Raw genomic sequence first — 19,413 nt, 5'->3', positions numbered from 1 at the left:
GAAACAGCTTATAACACTTTTACACAGTATATAAAGACTTTACCACCATTTTACACAGTATTGAAACAGATTATAACACTTTTACACAGTAAATAAAGACTTTACAATAGTTTTAAACTGTTAAGAAACAGCTTATAACACTTTTACACAGTAAATAAACAGGTTATAACACTTTTACACAGCAAATAAAGACTTTACAGTAGTTTTACCCAGTTAAGAAACAGGTTATAACACTTTTATACAGTAAATACTTTACAATAGTTTTACACAGATAAGAAACAGCTTTAAACACTTTTACACAGTAAATAAAGACTTTACAACAGTTAAGAAACAGCTTATGACACTTTTACACAGTAAATAAAGACTTAACAACAGTTTTACACTGCAAATAAAGACTTTACAACAGTTTTACACTGCAAATAAAGACTTTACAACAGTTTTACACAGTAAATAGAGTTTGTAAAAACAATTCAAAGCAAAGCATCAGTTCACAGTAGTTTGCACATTAAAGAAACACTGTATAGTTGTGTAGTTTTACAAAAACTATTATTTAAAAAAAACAGTTTCTATCAGATTTACAAAGTAAAAAAAAACATTGCACTATTAACAGTTAAAAAAATAAATAAACAAAATACTATTTAATTTATAAATGTGTTATTACACACATATATATAATTTAGCGTGTTATACAGTGTACTTTGTTTATTATATATTTTGTAAACTACATTACAGCAGCTGTACAAACTCACACACCCACCAACACACACATGCACATAATCCTCTGCTCAGTCACAGACACACACATTTCCTGTCAGGTGACCCCTCCCTCTTCCTGTGGTGCTGCTGGGTGGTGGTCAGGGCCGGGTGCTGTTGTGATGTATGCCGGCGGTTCTTCAGAAGGCCGGGCTGTAACCGGGCTCGGCTCCAGCTGTTGTCAGGGTGCAGCGGGAGGTCCCGTAATTAACTGTCCGTTTATCAGCTGACCCCTGTTCAGGACAGCAGGAGTGTGTTATTGTGTCCTGATCATCACAGTGACGGGTCTGTAGTGGTGATAGCGTGATTATAATTAATATTACTGCGGTTTATTATCTGGCCATTAGCTTCAGTGCCCCTTCATTATTCTTATTTTTTTGCATGTTTGTAAGTTTTTTTAAGGTTGAAATATTAGTCAAAAACAACATAAGTAAAAACAAAAAGCAGTTTTTAATAGAAGGTTTTTAACATTAAAGGAGAAATAATCCAAACCTACATGGCCCTGTGTAAAAAAGTGTTTGCCCCCCAATTAAAACTTAACTGTGTTTTATCACACCTGAGTTTTCTAACCACACCCACCTGTTCTTAATCAGGAAATCACCCAAATGGACCAAAAGATACTCAAAAGCTAGATACCATGCCAATATCCAAAGAAAATCAGGAACAAAAAAAAAAGTAGTTAATTTATGTATCAGTATGGAAAAGAATTTAAAGCCATTTCTATAGCTTTGGGACTCTGGTGAACCACAGTGAGAGCCATTATTCACAAATGGTAAAAAAAAAACATGGAACAGTAGTGAACCTTCCCAAGAATGGCCGACCCCAAGAGTGCAGCAACGACTCATCCAAGAGGCCACAAAAGACCCCCAACAACATCCAAAGAACTACAGGCCTTACTTGCCTCAGTTAAGCTCAGCGTTCATGACACCATAAGAAAGAGGCTGGGCAAAAACGGTCAAGACAAAAAAAAAACCCATTGCTCAGCAAAAAGAACAGTAAGACTCGTCTCAATTTTGCAAGAAAACTTATTAATGATTCCTACGACTTTTGGAAAAATACCCTGTGAACTGACGAGACGACAGTTTAAATCTTTGGAAGGTGTGTCTTCCATTACATCAGGCATTAAAGTATTTTCAGAAAAGGAACATCATACCTACAGTAAAACATGGTGCTGGGAGTGTGATGATCTCTGGTCCTTTGATCCGGACCATGGTTTACGGACTCAGCTAGAAAAGTGGTTTCAAACTTCAGAAGAATCAGACTGTGGTTCAGTAGATCTGGATGGAGAACACCTCTTTACATTGGACTAAACTCTGGTCATTTCATCCGGACCACGGTTCACAACCCATCTAAAAAAGTATTTTCACACTGCAGAGAAACCGGACCATGGTTCAGTAGATCTGGTTCGGGACCACCTCGTTTGGTTGGACCAAACTGTAGTCCTTTAGTCCAGACCATGGTTTACGGACCCTTTCACAGCTGCTACTTTGGTTCAGAACATGGTTTAAGGACCCATCTAGAAAAGTGTTTTTTTTTACACTGCCGAGAAACCAGACCATGGTACAATAGATCTAGATCAAGAGCACCTCTTTTGGTTGAACCAATTTTTGGTCCTTTGGTCCAGAACATGGTTTACAGACCCATCTAGAAATATTTTTTCACACTGCAGACGAACTGGACCATGGTTCAGTGGATCTGAACTGAGAACACATCTTTAGATTGGACCAAACTGGTTCTTTGGTTTAGAGAAGTGCTTTCACGCTGCAGAGAAACCAGACCATGGTTCAGTAGATCTGGATCGAGAACATCTCTTTAGGTTGGACCAAACTCTTGTCCTTTTGTCTGGCCCATGGTTTACAAACCCATCTACAAAATTGCTTTCACACTGCAGAGAAACCAGACCATGGTTTAGTAAATCCGGATTGAGAACACCTCTTTAAAGTGGACTAAACTTCTGTCCTTTCGTCCAGACCATGGTTTACGGACCCATCTAGAAAAGTGGTTTTTACACTTCAGAGGAATCAGACCATGATTCAGTAGATTTTGATCAAGAACATTTCTTATGGTTGGACCAAACTTTGGTCCTTTAATCCAGAACATGGTTTACAGACCCATCTAGAAATATTTTATCACACTGCAGACGAACTGGACCATGGTTCAGTGGATCTGAACTGAGAACACATCTTTAGATTGGACCAAACTCTTGTTCTTTGGTTCAGATAATTGCTTTCACACTGCAGATGAATCAGACCATGGTTTAGTAGATTTGGACTGAGAACACCTCTTTAGGTTGGTCCGAACTGTGGTCCGGACCTTGGTTCATAGTCCCATCTAGAAAAGTGTTTTCACACTTCAGACGAATCAGACTATGGTTCAGTAGATCAGGAAGGGGAACAGCACTGAAGGTTGGACCAAACTTTGGTTCTTTGGTCCAGACCATGGTTTACAGAACCATCTAGAAAAGTGTTTTCACACTGCAGACAAACTGAACCACGGTTCAGTAGATCTGGACTGAAAACACATCTTTACGTTGGACTAAACTCTGGTTCTTTAGTCCAGATCATGGTTTACGGACCCTTTCACACCTGTTAATTTGGTTCGAACCAAACTGAAAAATCTGAACGTCCAGTTGAACCAAGCTAGGTGTGAAAGCCACCATAACTACATGGCCGGTTTTGCAGTAATCCAGTATTGTTGTGTAGATGCTCAGAACAGCAGACTGTGCAGTCTGTGTAATTATCATAATAAATGCCAAACATCGCTGTAAACAGAGTAAACAGTGGGGTATTGGATCAGAGCCCTGTTTCTGAGCGATGTGTGGAGGAGCGGCTGTGATTCACTCCGATGACCCACAGCAGCGCCGGACAGGAAAACTCATTCCATCATCGCTGTAATATCAGAATAGACTGAAAAGGACACTGGAAAGACTTTTCTTCTTTTTTCCAGGGGGTCATTTATCCACCCCCCCCCCCCCCCCCCAGTCCATGGAAACACACACATCACACATGAGATCAGAGGGAGGCTGTGCTGTGACCCCTCCCACTCGGGAGTGTTAGGACACACTGTGCTGATCTGAGTGGACGGGATTTAAAGAGCTGAGTTGGGTTGAACACGTCTGTTAATGAAACAGTCATTGTTACAGTTTATCTAAATATTGATTTTTTTGTGATCACAGTTTTAGTTCATTTGACTTTTTACACATTTAACTATGTTGGATTGGGATGATGAGAAGATAGCAGACATATACATACTGAAATGAGGACAGTTAAAACAGTCAATATCCAAATAAACAAGAAATAAAATACAAACTAAACAACCAAACAATAGATATGAATGAAAAAATCTAAAGAAAGCTACACTGTGAAAATGCAACAGTTTAAAAAACTCAAAATCTTTAAATTTTTAAGACTTAAAGAAGAACTCTGGACTTTTGGTTCAGTAAAACATGATAAAAAGTACTTACCTTTGTTGAATAGCACACCTCCATTCTCCGACAGCTTTCTGAGATCCAGAAATTGTCCAAACACCCTTCAGACTGGGTGACACAGGGCATAATTTGCCCAGGTACATTGTTTTTTCAACTGTTGTCTGTCATTATCAGTACAGTGATGGCGGCACTCGGAGCTGAAGCTAGCATTATGGGATGTAAACAGTGTTTTTTAATATGCCTCGTTTTAAATGTCAGGGCTCTCTGGATTCTAGCAAGAAGGTGTGGAGCTACTTTGAGCTAAATAACAGTGGAAATTTACTTTATGCTATTAGTTTGTGTAATTTTGTGATGTACAGTGCTGCACCATTGGCAACCAGCAAGGAAGCTGGGCAACGGAGGGAAAAAAAAATCTGTAAAGTTGGGTCCTAAAAGTCCAATTCCCAGAATCCTTAGCGGTGATCAGTGACAACCACCCACACCTGTGCAGCTCTCTATAGAAACCCCAGTCAGTGACAACAGACTAAAGACAGATATTATATATTATAAACTCTGTTTAAATGGTATTTGTGATCAAAAATGTTCACCTAACTCAAAATATGCACATTTCTAAGTATCAAATTTTACATTAAAAACAGACTTAATTCATATGAGTTCACACAAAGTGTTGGTTTAAAGTGTGGGATGGAATGTTCTGTAAATGTGACTCCAATAGATATGTTCACACATATATTTAACTTTAAAAGAGACTATATCAGAACCCTCTAGCAGTCATGACCCCCAGGTTAAGAACCCCTGGTTTAAGCCTTTGCTCATATGTGTGTTTCTACAGGTGTGTGTTACGCTGAATTTGGCGTGCGGGTACCGAAGACCACAGGCTCCGCCTACACGTACAGCTACGTGACGGTGGGCGAGTTCGTGGCGTTTTTTATCGGCTGGAATCTGATCCTGGAGTACCTGATCGGCACGGCGGCGGGAGCCAGCGCCCTCAGCAGCATGTTCGACTCGCTGGCCAATCACAGCATCAGCGACTTCATGATCAGCCACGTGGGAACCCTCAACGGACTGGGTAAGAGAGAGTGTGTGAGAGCAGGAATCATCGCTGTAAAACTTTAAACATTTTCTACAGAAGCTGTAGAGCCTGCCTTTTCAGCTTTTCCTCTGTTAATAAGGGGATTATAAAACATAGTGCATCCAACAAGAACCAAAACCATGCCCAGTTGGGACAGTAAATCATTCTAAAAACTCTTAACAGATATTTAGGCACCAAGAATTACAAGCTCTACCCTTTAAGCTGTGAAACATTACAGATCAATATCGCATTTTTCTTTGCAATGTTCTCCACATGTTCTCTACTGGGTGCAGGTCAGGACTTCAGGAAGGCCAGGCCAGAAGCCTATTTTTTCAAATACATGCCTTTGTAATGTGTTCAGCATGCGGTTTAGTATTGTCTTGTTAAAAATGTGCAACAGAGGAAACTCTTGCTCTTCCCATGCTGGGGTGGTCCAGATGAGAGCTAGTTTCATCATAGCGTTATTGATTTGTTTTTAGATTGACTGATCTTCAGTTTTAAGTATTTTTTCTACTTAACTGAGTAGTTCTTGCCATAATATGGATTAAAATATTAATCAAATATTCACTATTCACTGTACACCTGTAACTCTACCTCTTCACTACTTTACAACTGATGCTCTCAAACACTTTATTAAGAGGCAAGAAATTCAAGTAATTAACTCTTGATGAGTTCAGCACAGCTGTTAACTGAAAGCCTGAATTCCAGGTGACTCAACCTCATAAAGCTGACTGAGAAAATCCAGCCAATATGTGCAAAACTGTCATCTAAACTAGAGGTGCTACTTTGAAGAATCTAAAATATAAAACATATTCTAGTTTGTTTATCACTTTTATTTTTACTAAATCATTTCAGATGTTTTTTTCTCCATACAGGGGTTGGACAATGAAACTGAAACACCTGGTTTTAGAGCACAATAATTTATTGTGGTGACGGACAGTTCTGGTGGAAACAGGAGAGTTGAGGTTCACATTGAATTCTGCCGTGATTTGATCAGCCGTGGTTTTATGTTTTTTGGATACAATCCGGGTTAGCACCCGAACAGCCCTTTCAGACAGCTTCCTCTTACTGCGTCCACAGTTAATCCTGTTGGATGTGGTTGGTCCTTCTTGGTGGTATGCTGACATTACCCTGGATACCGTGGCTCTTGATGCTGCATCACAAAGACTTGCTGTCTTGGTCACAGATGCTCCAGCAAGACGTGCACCAACAATTTGTCCTATTTTGAACTCTGGTATGTCCCCCATAATGTTGTGTGCATTGCAATATTTTTAGAGCAGAACTGTGCTCTTACCCTGCTAATTGAACCTTCACACTCTGCTCTTACTGGTGCAATAATGTGCAATTAATGAAGATTGAACACCAGGCTGCTCCAATTTAGCCATGAAACCTCCAACACTAAAATAACGACAGGAGTTTCAGTTTCACTGTCCAACCCCTGTAGTTTGGATGATTTTAGGATTAATCTTCAATGCAGAACATTGTAAATCTTGGAAAATATCTTGGGTTTAAACTGTCTGCAATCAAACTACAGCTGAATATTTTGATTAGAAAGGGTGTCCACAGTTATTTGGACATATAATAAATCAGTGAATGAATTTATACGACATTACCGATCCACCTGCTTGTGAGGGAGTGATCTGACTCAGCCTGTTATAAAACTCCACCTCCCTCAGCTTCATTCCTCCATCTTTCACATTCACACCCACCCCGGGCACGGACTGAGGCATGCTGGGTATTTTTAGACCCACGTGGTGTTTGGTGGCAGATGTGGAGGGTTGTGTGAGGTTCTCTGGCTCTGACGTGGTTCGTCCGAGGCCTGGAGCACATCCTGTCAGCGTGATGACGGGCCGAGTGAAACAGATCAGATAGAAAACACTGGAAAATGTTCAGGATCTTTATTTATCCAGCACAGGTTTAACCCCTTAACACCTGGACTGATACTGATGATTTACTGTTATACTTAAATAATGAAATTGAATGAAAATTAAATCAGGAAATGTAATACTATATTATATATTAATAATGCTATACTGTACATTCTAACAGTATAGTTATTAGCTATAATAACAGTATTATTATTAGCTTTTCCCAATTAGTTTTACAGTGTTTTTCCTCTATTACGTAATTGCCTTTTTCTATTAATAATCTAGATAAAAAGATAAAAAGACTTGATTGAATACTAGGAATGGGCGATATGACCCTAATATAATATCACAATATTTCAGAGCATTTTTGCAATAATGATATTTTTGGCAATATGACAAAACATACATTTTTTTTTATTATTTTTAAGAATATATTCCTGCAAAAAAAAATACATATAAATATGTATACATATTTTGAGTAAAAATATAGCAGTTTTATACATTCAGTAGAAATGTGAACAAAATAATGAACAATTTAAACTATTGTCTGTTTTGTTAACAGTAATTTATCAAGACCTTGATTTTATATAAAATAATAATGTGTAGCAAAATGTAACAAAAATAAAGAAATGTAGCAAAAAAATATACCACTAAAACTAGATTTCAGCAAAGTCAAAGTCAAGTCAAAGTGGTTTTTATTGTCATTTCAGATATATACAGAGTACACAGTGAAACGAAACAACGTTCCTCCAAGGACCATGGTGCACATAAACACAGTGTAGACAGAACAATAGTGCAACAGTACAAAAGAGCAGACAGACAATACAACACAATACAGACAAAGAATAATAAATAACAAGACAGTGTGCAAATTATGCAGTGTGCAAAAAAGACCAGGTGAGGTAGTAATTACTCTATTACACAGTGTGCAATAGAGTCCAGTGAGGTAGTAGGGTTTTTAGTGCTTTCCATTTTCTGGGGTAAGTGGGGTAAGAGTGTGTGTGCATGTACAGAAAAACCATCAGTTCAGTCTCTGCAGTTAAGGAGTCTGATGGCTTGGGGGTAGAAGCTGTTGCAGAATCTGGTCGTGCTGGACCGGATGCTGCGGTACCTTCTTCCCGAAGGCAGGAGGGAGAACAGTTCGTGTGAGGGATGAGTGGGGTCATTCACAATGCTGGTTGCTTTGCGGATGCTGCGGGTGGTGTAAATGTCCGTGATGGAGGGGAGAGAGACGCCGATGATCCTCTCAGCTGTCCTCACAATACGTTGGAGGGTCTTGCGGTCAGAGACGGTGCAGGTCCCAAACCAGGCAGTGATGCAGCTGCTCAAGATGCTCTCAATGGTCCCTGTATTATATGAAAATAAACAGCAAACACAGAATTAAAAATAAATACAATGAATAGCAAAACAATTACAAAAAAATCTGCTCACAAGAATATTGCGTGTTTTTTGCGTGTTATTGCATAAGAAGCGATATGGCACACCCCTATTGAATACATTTTGAACAAAAAAAAAAATACTTTTTTCTTCTTTAGACATATCAATTTAACAGTAGATAAAATAACAAATAATAAACGCTGAATCTGGGCTAAACCAAAAAGTGCAAAATGAAAATAAAGGGTCCAAACCAGATAAAAAACTCCAAAATAAATAAGCAAAAATGTAGTAAAAATAAAGTAAAATGGTGTAAAATAAAGTAAAAATGGATTAAAAAAAGATTATGTACAGAAATAGACAGGCATTTATACTGCATATGGGTTAACAGGTGAAATCAATTAAAACTCAGGTGAGCCTGATCTAGTTCCTTATGGTAAACTAAGCCTGTTAAAATCTTTTAATGTGCCGAGTAGATGTTTAACACAGAGACAGAAACAGGTGATTATAAAATTTTATCCGTATTTCAGCAGATATGCTTAATGATGTTTTACCCTCTAATCTCGACAGTAGTGATTCTAATGTGTTTACATTACAGAGTAAATCCCCTAATATGCCACCAGGCTGTGTAAAAAAGTTTAAATTATATTACATGCTAGGAAATTTGTGTAAATTATAATAATTAACGTATTAAAGTTTCGAGATAAATAAAAAAAAAAACAAATTAAAGATATTAAAGTTTAAATTGTTATTTAGTGTTAGTTTGTGTGTGTATGTAGATGTACTAACAGACACACCTGTCCTCTCTCTCTCTCTCCTCTCAGGTAAAGGAGAGCAGGCGTATCCGGATCTCCTGGCTCTGATCATCGCCATCCTGGTGACGGTGATCGTGGCTCTGGGGGTGAAGAACTCGGTGGGCTTCAACAACGTCCTGAACGTCATTAACCTGATAGTGTGGGTCTTCATGATGATCGCAGGACTGTTCTTCGTTAGCGGGACCAACTGGGACGAGGGGCGATTCCTGCCGTTCGGCTGGTCAGGGGTAAAACACAGACTTCTACTATCTTCTACACTATCTTCTCAATTTAAAAACAGGATATTTACTTAGTTAATATGTTTAAATTCTCATAGTAATCTTAATAATAATTAAAAATGTATTGTAAAATGTATATTTAATACAGGGCGTCTGTAAAATACATCTGAATCACTGAGGATAAGAAATATCGGTACCACTTTAAAATAAGACTACCTTCATAAAGGGTTTATAAATGGTTTATAAATTAGATTATAAAATATTGTCGATTAGGTTGTAAATGCCTTAAAACCATTAATAAGCAGTTACAACACATTAATTGAAAAGGCAACAGTGATCCGTTGTTTTCTTAGTCATTTGATTTATAGTAAATATTTAAACATACTTACAAATTAATTAATATAACAAGTTTAACCCTTTAATGATTGATGGAAAACACAAAGTAAGATCAGATCTAGAAAGATAAAAGTGTTTTGACAGTAGAAACGAATGTGGAGTGTGGGATTACAACTTTGCCATTTTTTTTAACTCACTGTTTTCATTTCTATTTATGTTGTTATTTATTTATTAACTGCTTATTAATGAGTTTTAAAGTATTTGCAGCCTGATTAATAACCATTAATACTCTCCTTTATAAACCATCCATAACACCTTTATTAAGGTAGTCTTATTTTAAAGTGGTTGTGGAATATCTTTATAAATGACTGAAATGGGAGCGGCTACTTGATTTATACACTGTTGTATTCTCCGAAACCAGTGATGATATCCAATTATTCAATATTATGACCCAGTTCTGTAGTAATAGTAAAATTTTAGTGTAAAAATGGCCAAAACACAAGGACAGGGCTTTAAATTTGTTGGAAGTATGAGCTGTATTTCTATTGGCTGTGCTGGGCAGGTGATGCAGGGCGCTGCCACCTGCTTCTACGCCTTCATTGGGTTCGACATCATCGCCACGACTGGAGAAGAGGCCAAAAGCCCCAACACGTCCATCCCCTACGCCATCACTGCATCACTGGTCACCTGCCTGACTGCTTATGTCTCTGTGAGTATAGCACACACCTCTACAGACAAACATATATAAATATATGTTGTCTACTCGCCAACCGCAAATAAGACAAATGCAGTGTTTCTTACATATCCACAGATTCGTATTTGATTGCAGACGGCAGGAACATTCCAAAATGTTGGTACAATGAAATAGTTATCACTTTGCCATTCCTTCTCGATAGACAGATTTTCCATTTTCCAGATTTTTCCAGTTCAAAAATTCTCTACTAAAGACCACTATCTGTACCCTCTTCTCCCACAGCTATGCCTTTGTAATGAAGTGTGCAGCATATGGTTTATCACTGTCGGATTGAAAAAATCATGGAAAGCCATTGTTAAGAAGCAGTCTTGAAGGCACCTCAACGATACTCTAAAATCTGATTTTTTCTGTATTAATAACAGCTGATCCTGGCTTTTGAAGTTGTTGCTGATAACAGTCTGGATGGTCCTTTTTTGTCTTTGGTCCTAATTTACATTTTGAATAATTCCTGTTTGAAATCACATTAATAATTTAGTGTTTGCCTCTTAATTCACCCTAAATTGACCCTGACCAAAATTTTTCAGAATGTGCTGCAGGTATGAAATGCGGGAATGGATGCACTGTATATTATTAAATTAAATTAAAGTAGAGCAGATGAAACATAACATATTTTGGTATAATTTATTTTCTGCAAACACATACAAGTCAAACGTAAAATGCAAGAAACACTCACAAAAAAAATTTTTATCATGTTTTTTATCATGATTTTATAGGTTTTTTTTCTGATTTAAGGTTGAAACCTCCTGCTGATGATAATACATTGCAATAAGCTGGATATTCTTAGTACAGTTCCTACTGTATATTGCTTTAAAGTATGTTGCCATCTGTCTGCTAGACTTGCTGCATCCTGTGCAGCTTTTGCATCAGCAGGTTGCTATGGGTGACCGTCCTCAGCCTGCCAGGCTGGCAGGGTGGTGAAGCTGGTAAAGCATATTAAGATTTCAGAGATGCTGTGTTTGTGCAGTGATTAATGACACCACCCAGCCCTGCCAGACAGAACGCATTGATTTTAAAGCAGAGCTGAGAGCGAGGTTTTATACGGCGACAGCAGGAGCCCAGCCTGTACCTCAGCCTCCGTTCACTTAGCCTCCACTCGCTCCTGGAGAAAAAGAGCAGGAGAAAGCAGTAGCATAAGATTAATGGCGGCGTGGTGCCCGCTGCTAGATGAAATGGGTTTGTACCTCACCTCAAAATCATTAAAAATTAAATGCCCAAGTTGCTACCATGTACAGTAATACATCATTACTCCTACCTAACACCATTCTTGTGCTTCGCTGGCCACTTTATTAGAAACACCCACCTACCACCTTACCTTGTGCTTTCATTCACTGGCCACTTTATTAGAAACACCCTCCTACCACCTTACTTGTATTTACACTTACTGCCAACTTTATTAGAAACACCCACCTACCTATTACCTTACCATGTGCTTCCACTCACTGGCCACTTTATTAGAAACACTCGCCTACCACCTTACCATGTGCTTCCACTCACTGGCCACTTTATTAGAAACACCCGCCTACCATCTTACCTTGTGCTTCCACTCGCTGGCCACTTTATTAGAAACACCTACTTACCTACACTTTACTTTGTGCTTCCACTTGCTGGCCACTTTATTAGAAACACCCTCCTACCACCTTACTTGTATCTACACTTACTGCCAACTTTATTAGAAACACCCACCTACCTATTACCTTACCTTGTGCTTCCATTTGCTGGCCACTTTATTAGAAACACCCGCCTACCACCTTACCTTGTGCTTCCACTCGCTGGCCACTTTATTAGAAACACTCGCCTACCACCTTACCATGTGCTTCCACTCACTGGCCACTTTATTAGAAACACCCGCCTACCATCTTACCTTGTGCTTCCACTCGCTGGCCACTTTATTAGAAACACCCACTTACCTACACTTTACTTTGTGCTTCCACTTGCTGGCCACTTTATTAGAAACACCCTCCTACCACCTTACTTGTATCTACACTTACTGCCAACTTTATTAGAAACACCCACCTACCTATTACCTTACCTTGTGCTTCCATTTGCTGGCCACTTTATTGGAAACACCCTCCAACCAGTCTGCTTTCTTCTTTCCATCACTTTCATATTCCTCACACCTGCAGTTGCTGGAATCTGAATAAATCTAACCTTTGTATTCACACCTGTGAAGCTGTCTGGCGGTTAGCTAGCACGCTAATTAGCAGGCTGTGAGTGTCTGGGTTCTTATTTTAGCCTGAAGTTAAGTTCATGTTTTAATTGGTCCAGTCAGAATAGTGCCGAGGCCTGGGGCCCTATTTTAGTGATCTGTAGGTGAGACATCAACTTATATACAGTACATACATGTATATATATATATATATATTCAGCTCTGAAAAAAATAATCAGTTTCTCTGATTTTGCTATTTATAGGCTTATGAACATTGTTGTTTTATTCTATGAACTACCGACAACATTCTCTCAAATTTCAAATAAAAATATTGTCATTTAGAGCATTTATTTGCAGAAAATGAAAAATGGCTTTCAGACCATTTAATATTCATAAAGTTTTCAGAAATCAATATTTGGTGGAATAACCACAATTTAATCACAGTTTTCATGCATCTTGGCATGTTCTCCTCCACCAGTCTTACACACTGCTTTTGAATAACTTTATGCCACTCCTGGCGAGGAGGTTTAGTAATGTTGGGCTGAGATAATGTGGGTTTAGCAATCTTTGGGCATAGAAAGGTAGAGATAAGTAGTGTTGGGGTGTAATGGGGTGGCAGTAATGTTGAACTGAAGCAAGGTAGGGGTTGGTAAAGTTTAGGTGTTGTGGTTGAGGTGAGGTGTAGTGAGGTAGGGGTTAGGAAAGTTGAGGTGTAGCAAGATATGGGTCAGTAATGTTGGGGTGTAGTGAGGTAGGGGTTAGAAAAGTTGAGGTGTGGCAAGTTAAGGGTCAGTAATGTTGGGATGTAGTGAGGTAGCAGTCAGTATTCTTGCTAAGCTGAGGTAAGGCAGGGGTCCGGAACGTTGGGTCGTGGGTCCAGTAATGTTGGGGGTTGCTAAAGTAGGGTTCAATAATCTCTCTCTCTCTCTCTCTCTCTCTGTATCTCACTCTTTTTCTCTGTATCTCACTCTTTCTCTGTGTAGGTGAGTGTAATTCTCACTCTGATGGTGCCGTACACAGAGATTGATGCTGACGCTCCGCTGATGGAGATGTTCGCTCTGCACGGCTTCCAGGCTGCTAAATACATTGTGGCAATCGGCTCCATCGCTGGACTGACCGTCAGTCTGCTGGGGTCACTCTTCCCCATGCCGCGGGTCATCTACGCCATGGCTGGAGATGGTCTGCTCTTCAGGTACACACTCATTCAGTTCTTGCAACAGTTTAGCTCCGCCCAGTAAATGTAGAACAGTTTAAGTACCCTGTGATGTAGTCTATGGTCTAACCTGACGGGCACCGCCCCATAAATGGTGCGGACTGCAGCAACTGTGATTGGTCCACTGAGCCTTGTATTCCTACCTACACACTTTTCCCACCTTTGCACTGTAAACTCCATCCATTAACAGCCTTTAATCGTTTAGCCCCACCCTTGCAGGGTGTTTAGCCACATTCATTAAGCCTATAGTAGGTAGGTAAACCTGCAGCAGATTAGCATGGCAACCTCAGCTAATAACAGGCAAGCCCCATAAGTACTGATCCAATACACTTCTACAGCTTGCACATTCTAACAGTACAGTAAGCCAATCAGATATGAGAATTTTGCCCTCTTGCAGATCTTTGTGTGTCCTTCTGCAGGTTCCTGGCCCACGTGAGCACTTACACGGAGACTCCAGTCGTGGCCTGCATCGTGTCCGGTTTCATGGCCGCCCTGCTGGCTCTGCTGGTCAGTTTGCGTGACCTAATCGAGATGATGTCCATCGGCACCCTGCTGGCCTACACCTTGGTGTCCGTATGCGTGTTGCTGCTTCGCTACCAACCTGAGAGCGACATCCACGGCTTCGTCAACTTCCTCTCCGAGGAGAACGCTAAGAGGAAGGCTGAGGGAGTGCTGGCTGAATGTGAGAAGGATGCATGTTCACCGCTAAGCGAAGGGGAAGATTACGGCGGTCCTCCAACCAACACGTGTGGAGCCAAGAACCTGCCGTCGCTGGGCGATAACGAGATGCTGATCGGTAAGTCGGATAAATCCAACTACACTGCCAGTCATCCGAACTACGGCACAGTGGACATGTCCTCGGGCATCGAATCGGACGAGACGGAGAGTGTCTACCTTCAGAAGCTGAAGAAGCTAATGGGTCCTCGCTACTACACCATGAGAATCCGCCTGGGTTTGCCCAGCAAAATGGACCGACCCACGGTGTATACCGGCCGAACGGTCACGCGCTGCGTTCTGCTGCTCTTCTTCCTCATCTTCGGCTTCTGTTCGCTCATCATATTCGGTGCCGACTGCATCTCGGAGGGGCGCTGGTGGGCCGTGCTGCTGCTGGTGTTGCAAGTGCTGATCATCACCCTGCTGATCTTCATCATCATCCAGCAGCCAGAGAACCCCAAGCGTCTGCCCTACATGGCCCCCTGTGTGCCCTTCGTTCCAGCCTCCGCCATGCTGGTCAATGTGTATCTCATGCTCAAGCTGTCCAGCATCACCTGGATACGATTTGCTGTCTGGTGTTTTGTGGGTAAGACATATTTTCATTACTTTTCTGATTTAGTTTTAATTAATTTAGGACTTAGTCCATTACTGTCAATCCCTGTTTTTGTAATTGCTTGGCTACAATAAAAATGAGGGTTGCCCTCAATGTACTTCCGAGTTAAAATAAAGGTTGATTGATTGATTAATTGATTGATTGATGTTTCTCTGTGTACTTGCCCAGGCGTCCTGATCTACTTCGGCTACGGCATGTGGAACAGCACCCTGGAGATCACGGCACGAGAGGAGGAGGTCCACGCCAGCACATACCAACGCTACGACATGGGAGTGGACGACAACTTTGCCGTGGATGATGAGCTGTACCCCTCTGGCAGAGACTGGAGACCCCAGGGCAAGGGGACCAAGCAGCAGCCGCCACGGGAGAATGGGGACCCCTCGGAAGTTCCAGGAGACGCCCTGGACAGTCGGGACAACCACAGGACCTCCTCGTCCCACAGCAGAGCCAAAAGCAAAGGCGGGAAGTCTGTCCCAGGCTTCGATGCGCTGGTGGTGGACGACGATTTGGACGATCCTCTGGAATGAGAACGCAATGCTGAATGTACTCGTGTGTCCACAGAACCTGCAGAAACCCTTGGGCTAGATGGTTACCTCTCCACACTCGTTAAATTTAGTTTCATTTAGTTTAATTTCAATTTTGCTTCCTCTCGTTTTCTCGTTTCCTGTTTTTTTTTCGTCGACTGGGGTAATCACTCACTCCAAACCAGTTCAGCATGAACTGAACTTGCATAACCTTTGCACATGAGAAGGTGACGTTGCTTCTGACCACACGACGATAACGGTTTCTCCAAAGACTGCACCGTCCTCTTGCTTTCCACAACTGCCTTTCCTTTAAAGGTCTTCAAATCTGGACCTTGAATTCAGTTCCCAGTCCTGGATTTTGGTCAGGACTGAGAGCTGGATGTAGGGTCCAGATTTGAAGACCTCTGTGACAGGCTTCGATCCACCAAACTCTCTTTCTTCACAGAGCACTTAAACAAAGCCTTCCTCATTACTGCAGCCATTATCTCATCATTCATCACATGCTGAAGACTTTAGCGCTAGCTTTCACATCTCTGTTAATAGAACGACTCTTCTTCCAAAAATCTCATTTGCACAATTTTCCTCTTACCCCAACTGTAGTCAATCAGCCGAGACATGCTCTGTGCCCAGATTTCCCTTCCTTAGACGTGTGAGACTAATTCTACGACATCAACAAACACTAGAACAACAATTTAACAATTTCACATTTCACAGAACATTGCTGTAAATGCTGTACATCTAGCTTTTACTTGCTTTTGTTTAAGGTCGTTCAGAATTAGGGGGTTCAGAGTGGCTCAGCCACACACTAAGTCGATGACCCCATGGCTCAAGTTCAAAATCCAAAGAAGTGTTGTTTATATTTATAGTTTACCGTAAGTAATAAACTAACCCAACTTTTGTACATTAGCAATGTACAGGGGTTGGACAATGAAACTGAAACACCTGGTTTTAGACCACAATAATTTATTTTCCAGACGGACAGTTCTGGTGGAAACAAATAAGTTGAGGCACAATCCGGGTTAGCACCCGAACATCCCTTTCAGACAGCTTCCAGTTAATCCTGTTGGAGGTGGTTGGTCCTTCTTGGTGGTATGCTGACATTACCCAGGATACCGTGGCTTTTGATGCATCACAAAGACTTATTTCGCCCTATTGCTGTGCAAGAACACGACTAGTCGCCTGGTGTTCTGTCACCTCCTAAGGCAAATAACACAGGGTAAGTCTTTTAGTTAGCATGACATCTATAGTAGCTCTCGATTGGTTGAATGATATTGTTCGGTTTACTTGATTTGTTGTACTTGAAGTCTGAAATTGTTGCATTGTGCCCTTTTTTTCTTGTTGCTTGATTACAGCTAGATACTTGAAATTGCTTGGTCACGTAGAAAATGACTACAATCACTAGTGCTCGGCACTCTGTCGCCCCCTGTTGTAAATGCTGGTATGACATGGTATAGGTTGGTATTGGTATTGGCTGATTGTCTGCATTTGCGGTAAAATGGGGAATTCTGGGTATTATTTCTTTCTTTAAACTGTTGTTTTAGTAAAATGTCAAATGACCAAATGGCCCAATGTTAAACTGGCCCAAAGCCATAAACTGCAAAACCATACAAACCATAGCTCCGCCTCCATCGCTGAGACACTGATTTGTGCTGCTGACTGTTTTCCCACGAGGTTTACGGACACCTCACACACTCCGAACCACAGACATGAAAACCACACCCCCCCAACCGCCACCCTCCCAACGTCCCAACGTCTAGCCCAAGAGGTGGCCACCAGTTGTGATGGGACGACTTTGCTTGCGATAGTGCCTTCATCCGTAAGTGTGTGCTTTATCTCCGACCATCACGACGCTCACGCTCGTCTGTTCTGCCGACGTCTGTGTCTTTCTTTTCTTTCAGTTCTTTCCGTGAGATGATATGAATGGCATGATGATATCTTGGGTTCCGTTTTTTTGGTGAACACTTTTCTTTCGTATCATTTGTGCCTGTTAGTGAGTTCATCGCCATCCTTCCCACCCCTCGCTCTGCATATGTGACTCCACCCCATCCTTGCAAGCTGGCAGCTCTGTGTACACAGCATGTGATCCGCAGTATGGATTGTGTCTCCTGATTGGTCGGGGTTCTCCTTCAGATGGAGGGAACGATGTGAACTAAGGGAGAAAAAAAGAGGTTTTTGCATGTAATTTCGTGGGGAGCCCTGAGTTGAGGCGTTTCGGAGAAACCAGATTTAGGCCCAAAGTTTTGCTTAAAGGAACAGTTTGGGAGAAAATCATTATACAGTTTATACTTGATCAAATATGAGTCAAACTAGATGTTTGAGGTCTTGCATTGAAATTATGAGGCTAACTTACATGTTACAGGCTCCTAAATCCAAAAAAATGGCACATTATCATTTTAAAATGCCAGAAATGAGAACATTAGCCCATGTTCTGGATCAGGGGTTCTAAAACTGGGGTTTGCAATCCCCACCGGGGTCCTCACATAGTTTTCGAGGGATACTTGTATGCTAATAGGCATCTATTATTATTATTAAGAAACATATTGGATTACATAATCTGCTGTAGTCAGTGATGGTTCTGCACCCAGTTCAAAATCATATTCTGAGCATTAGATCTTAGATACTTAGCAGCTTCCTCGAATTGAACTTTTTATATATATTTTTTTAAACATTCTGGTACCATATATTTGTTTATTATCACAAAGTAATCATTTTTCACAATGCACCAAAAGTTCATAATTGAAACATTTTATTGCGAGTGCAAATTCAGGAAATATATTAAAGTCTATGTTTAAAAAAATATATCAATAATAGAATTAGTTAAATTAAGTTAAGTCCATTTGAGATTACTGAACATCTCGATGCAGTTTGAGAAAAGTCTCGGATTGACTTCAGTTAGCATTGCTAATCGCTGAGGTAAACTTCTGTAATTAGCACAGTTAGCTAGCTAAATTAGTCTTGTAACTAAACTAAAGAAGCTCCAAACATTGCTCAGTTATGTTTTACCCAAACTGTTCCTTTAAGACATTGTGTAAAAATGGAATTGCACAGAACTCACCTGCCATGTCCGTTTTAGCAACAAGTTATTTCGTTCTCTGGGTAAAATGGTAAAAGTTTCATCTCGCTCTTTTTTAACCCCTTAAACTCCAGAGTATCCAAAGTATTGTTTCTATCTGCTCAGTAGGGTTTTTACAAGGTTTTAAATCTAAATTAGAATCTAAATAAAGTGATACCATCTTTCTACGTAATATGAAGCATCTAATGTTGCATAAAAACAGAAATACAGTACTGTGCAGACGTTTTAGCTACAACAGAATAAAAATATCAGTATAGCTTAGTAATAAAAACTAATGCCTAATCCTATTGGCACTGGCTCAAGGGACAAAAATACCATTTTTCTTGTTAAAAATTACGATAACCACTATATTACCATAGTTTAATGAGTAGTTTTAACAGATCATGTATATTTTTTCATAACAAGCATACAAAGCAAAAAAAAAAAAAAACACACCAGTAGTTTGTCTCAGCAGCTAGCTAACTAGCTAGCTAACTAGCTAGCTTATTCAGTTGAAAGTCACCACAAAAAACA

At 40.4% G+C, this 19,413-nt stretch overlaps 1 protein-coding gene across 1 annotated transcript in view; it reads left to right on the top strand.

Moving 5' to 3' along the window:
* slc7a14a (solute carrier family 7 member 14a) overlaps window positions 1–16,878 on the top strand; it is a 36,186-nt gene extending 19,308 nt beyond the window's left edge. The window contains exons 3-8 of the mRNA XM_022668838.2: window positions 5,013–5,249; window positions 9,319–9,536; window positions 10,426–10,572; window positions 13,747–13,955; window positions 14,396–15,276; window positions 15,472–16,878. Coding sequence (XP_022524559.1) covers window positions 5,013–5,249; window positions 9,319–9,536; window positions 10,426–10,572; window positions 13,747–13,955; window positions 14,396–15,276; window positions 15,472–15,830 — 2,051 coding nt within the window. The 3' untranslated portion in view covers window positions 15,831–16,878. The remainder of the gene's footprint in view (window positions 1–5,012; window positions 5,250–9,318; window positions 9,537–10,425; window positions 10,573–13,746; window positions 13,956–14,395; window positions 15,277–15,471) is intronic.
* The last annotated feature ends 2,535 nt before the right edge of the window (window positions 16,879–19,413 follow it).

Source organism: Astyanax mexicanus, chromosome 18, assembly GCF_023375975.1.
Source record: "Astyanax mexicanus isolate ESR-SI-001 chromosome 18, AstMex3_surface, whole genome shotgun sequence".
In the NCBI taxonomy this organism is placed as follows: Eukaryota; Metazoa; Chordata; class Actinopteri; order Characiformes; family Acestrorhamphidae; genus Astyanax; species Astyanax mexicanus.
Note: the sequence above shows the minus strand (reverse complement) of the source record. Positions and strands in the feature narration are given on the sequence as shown.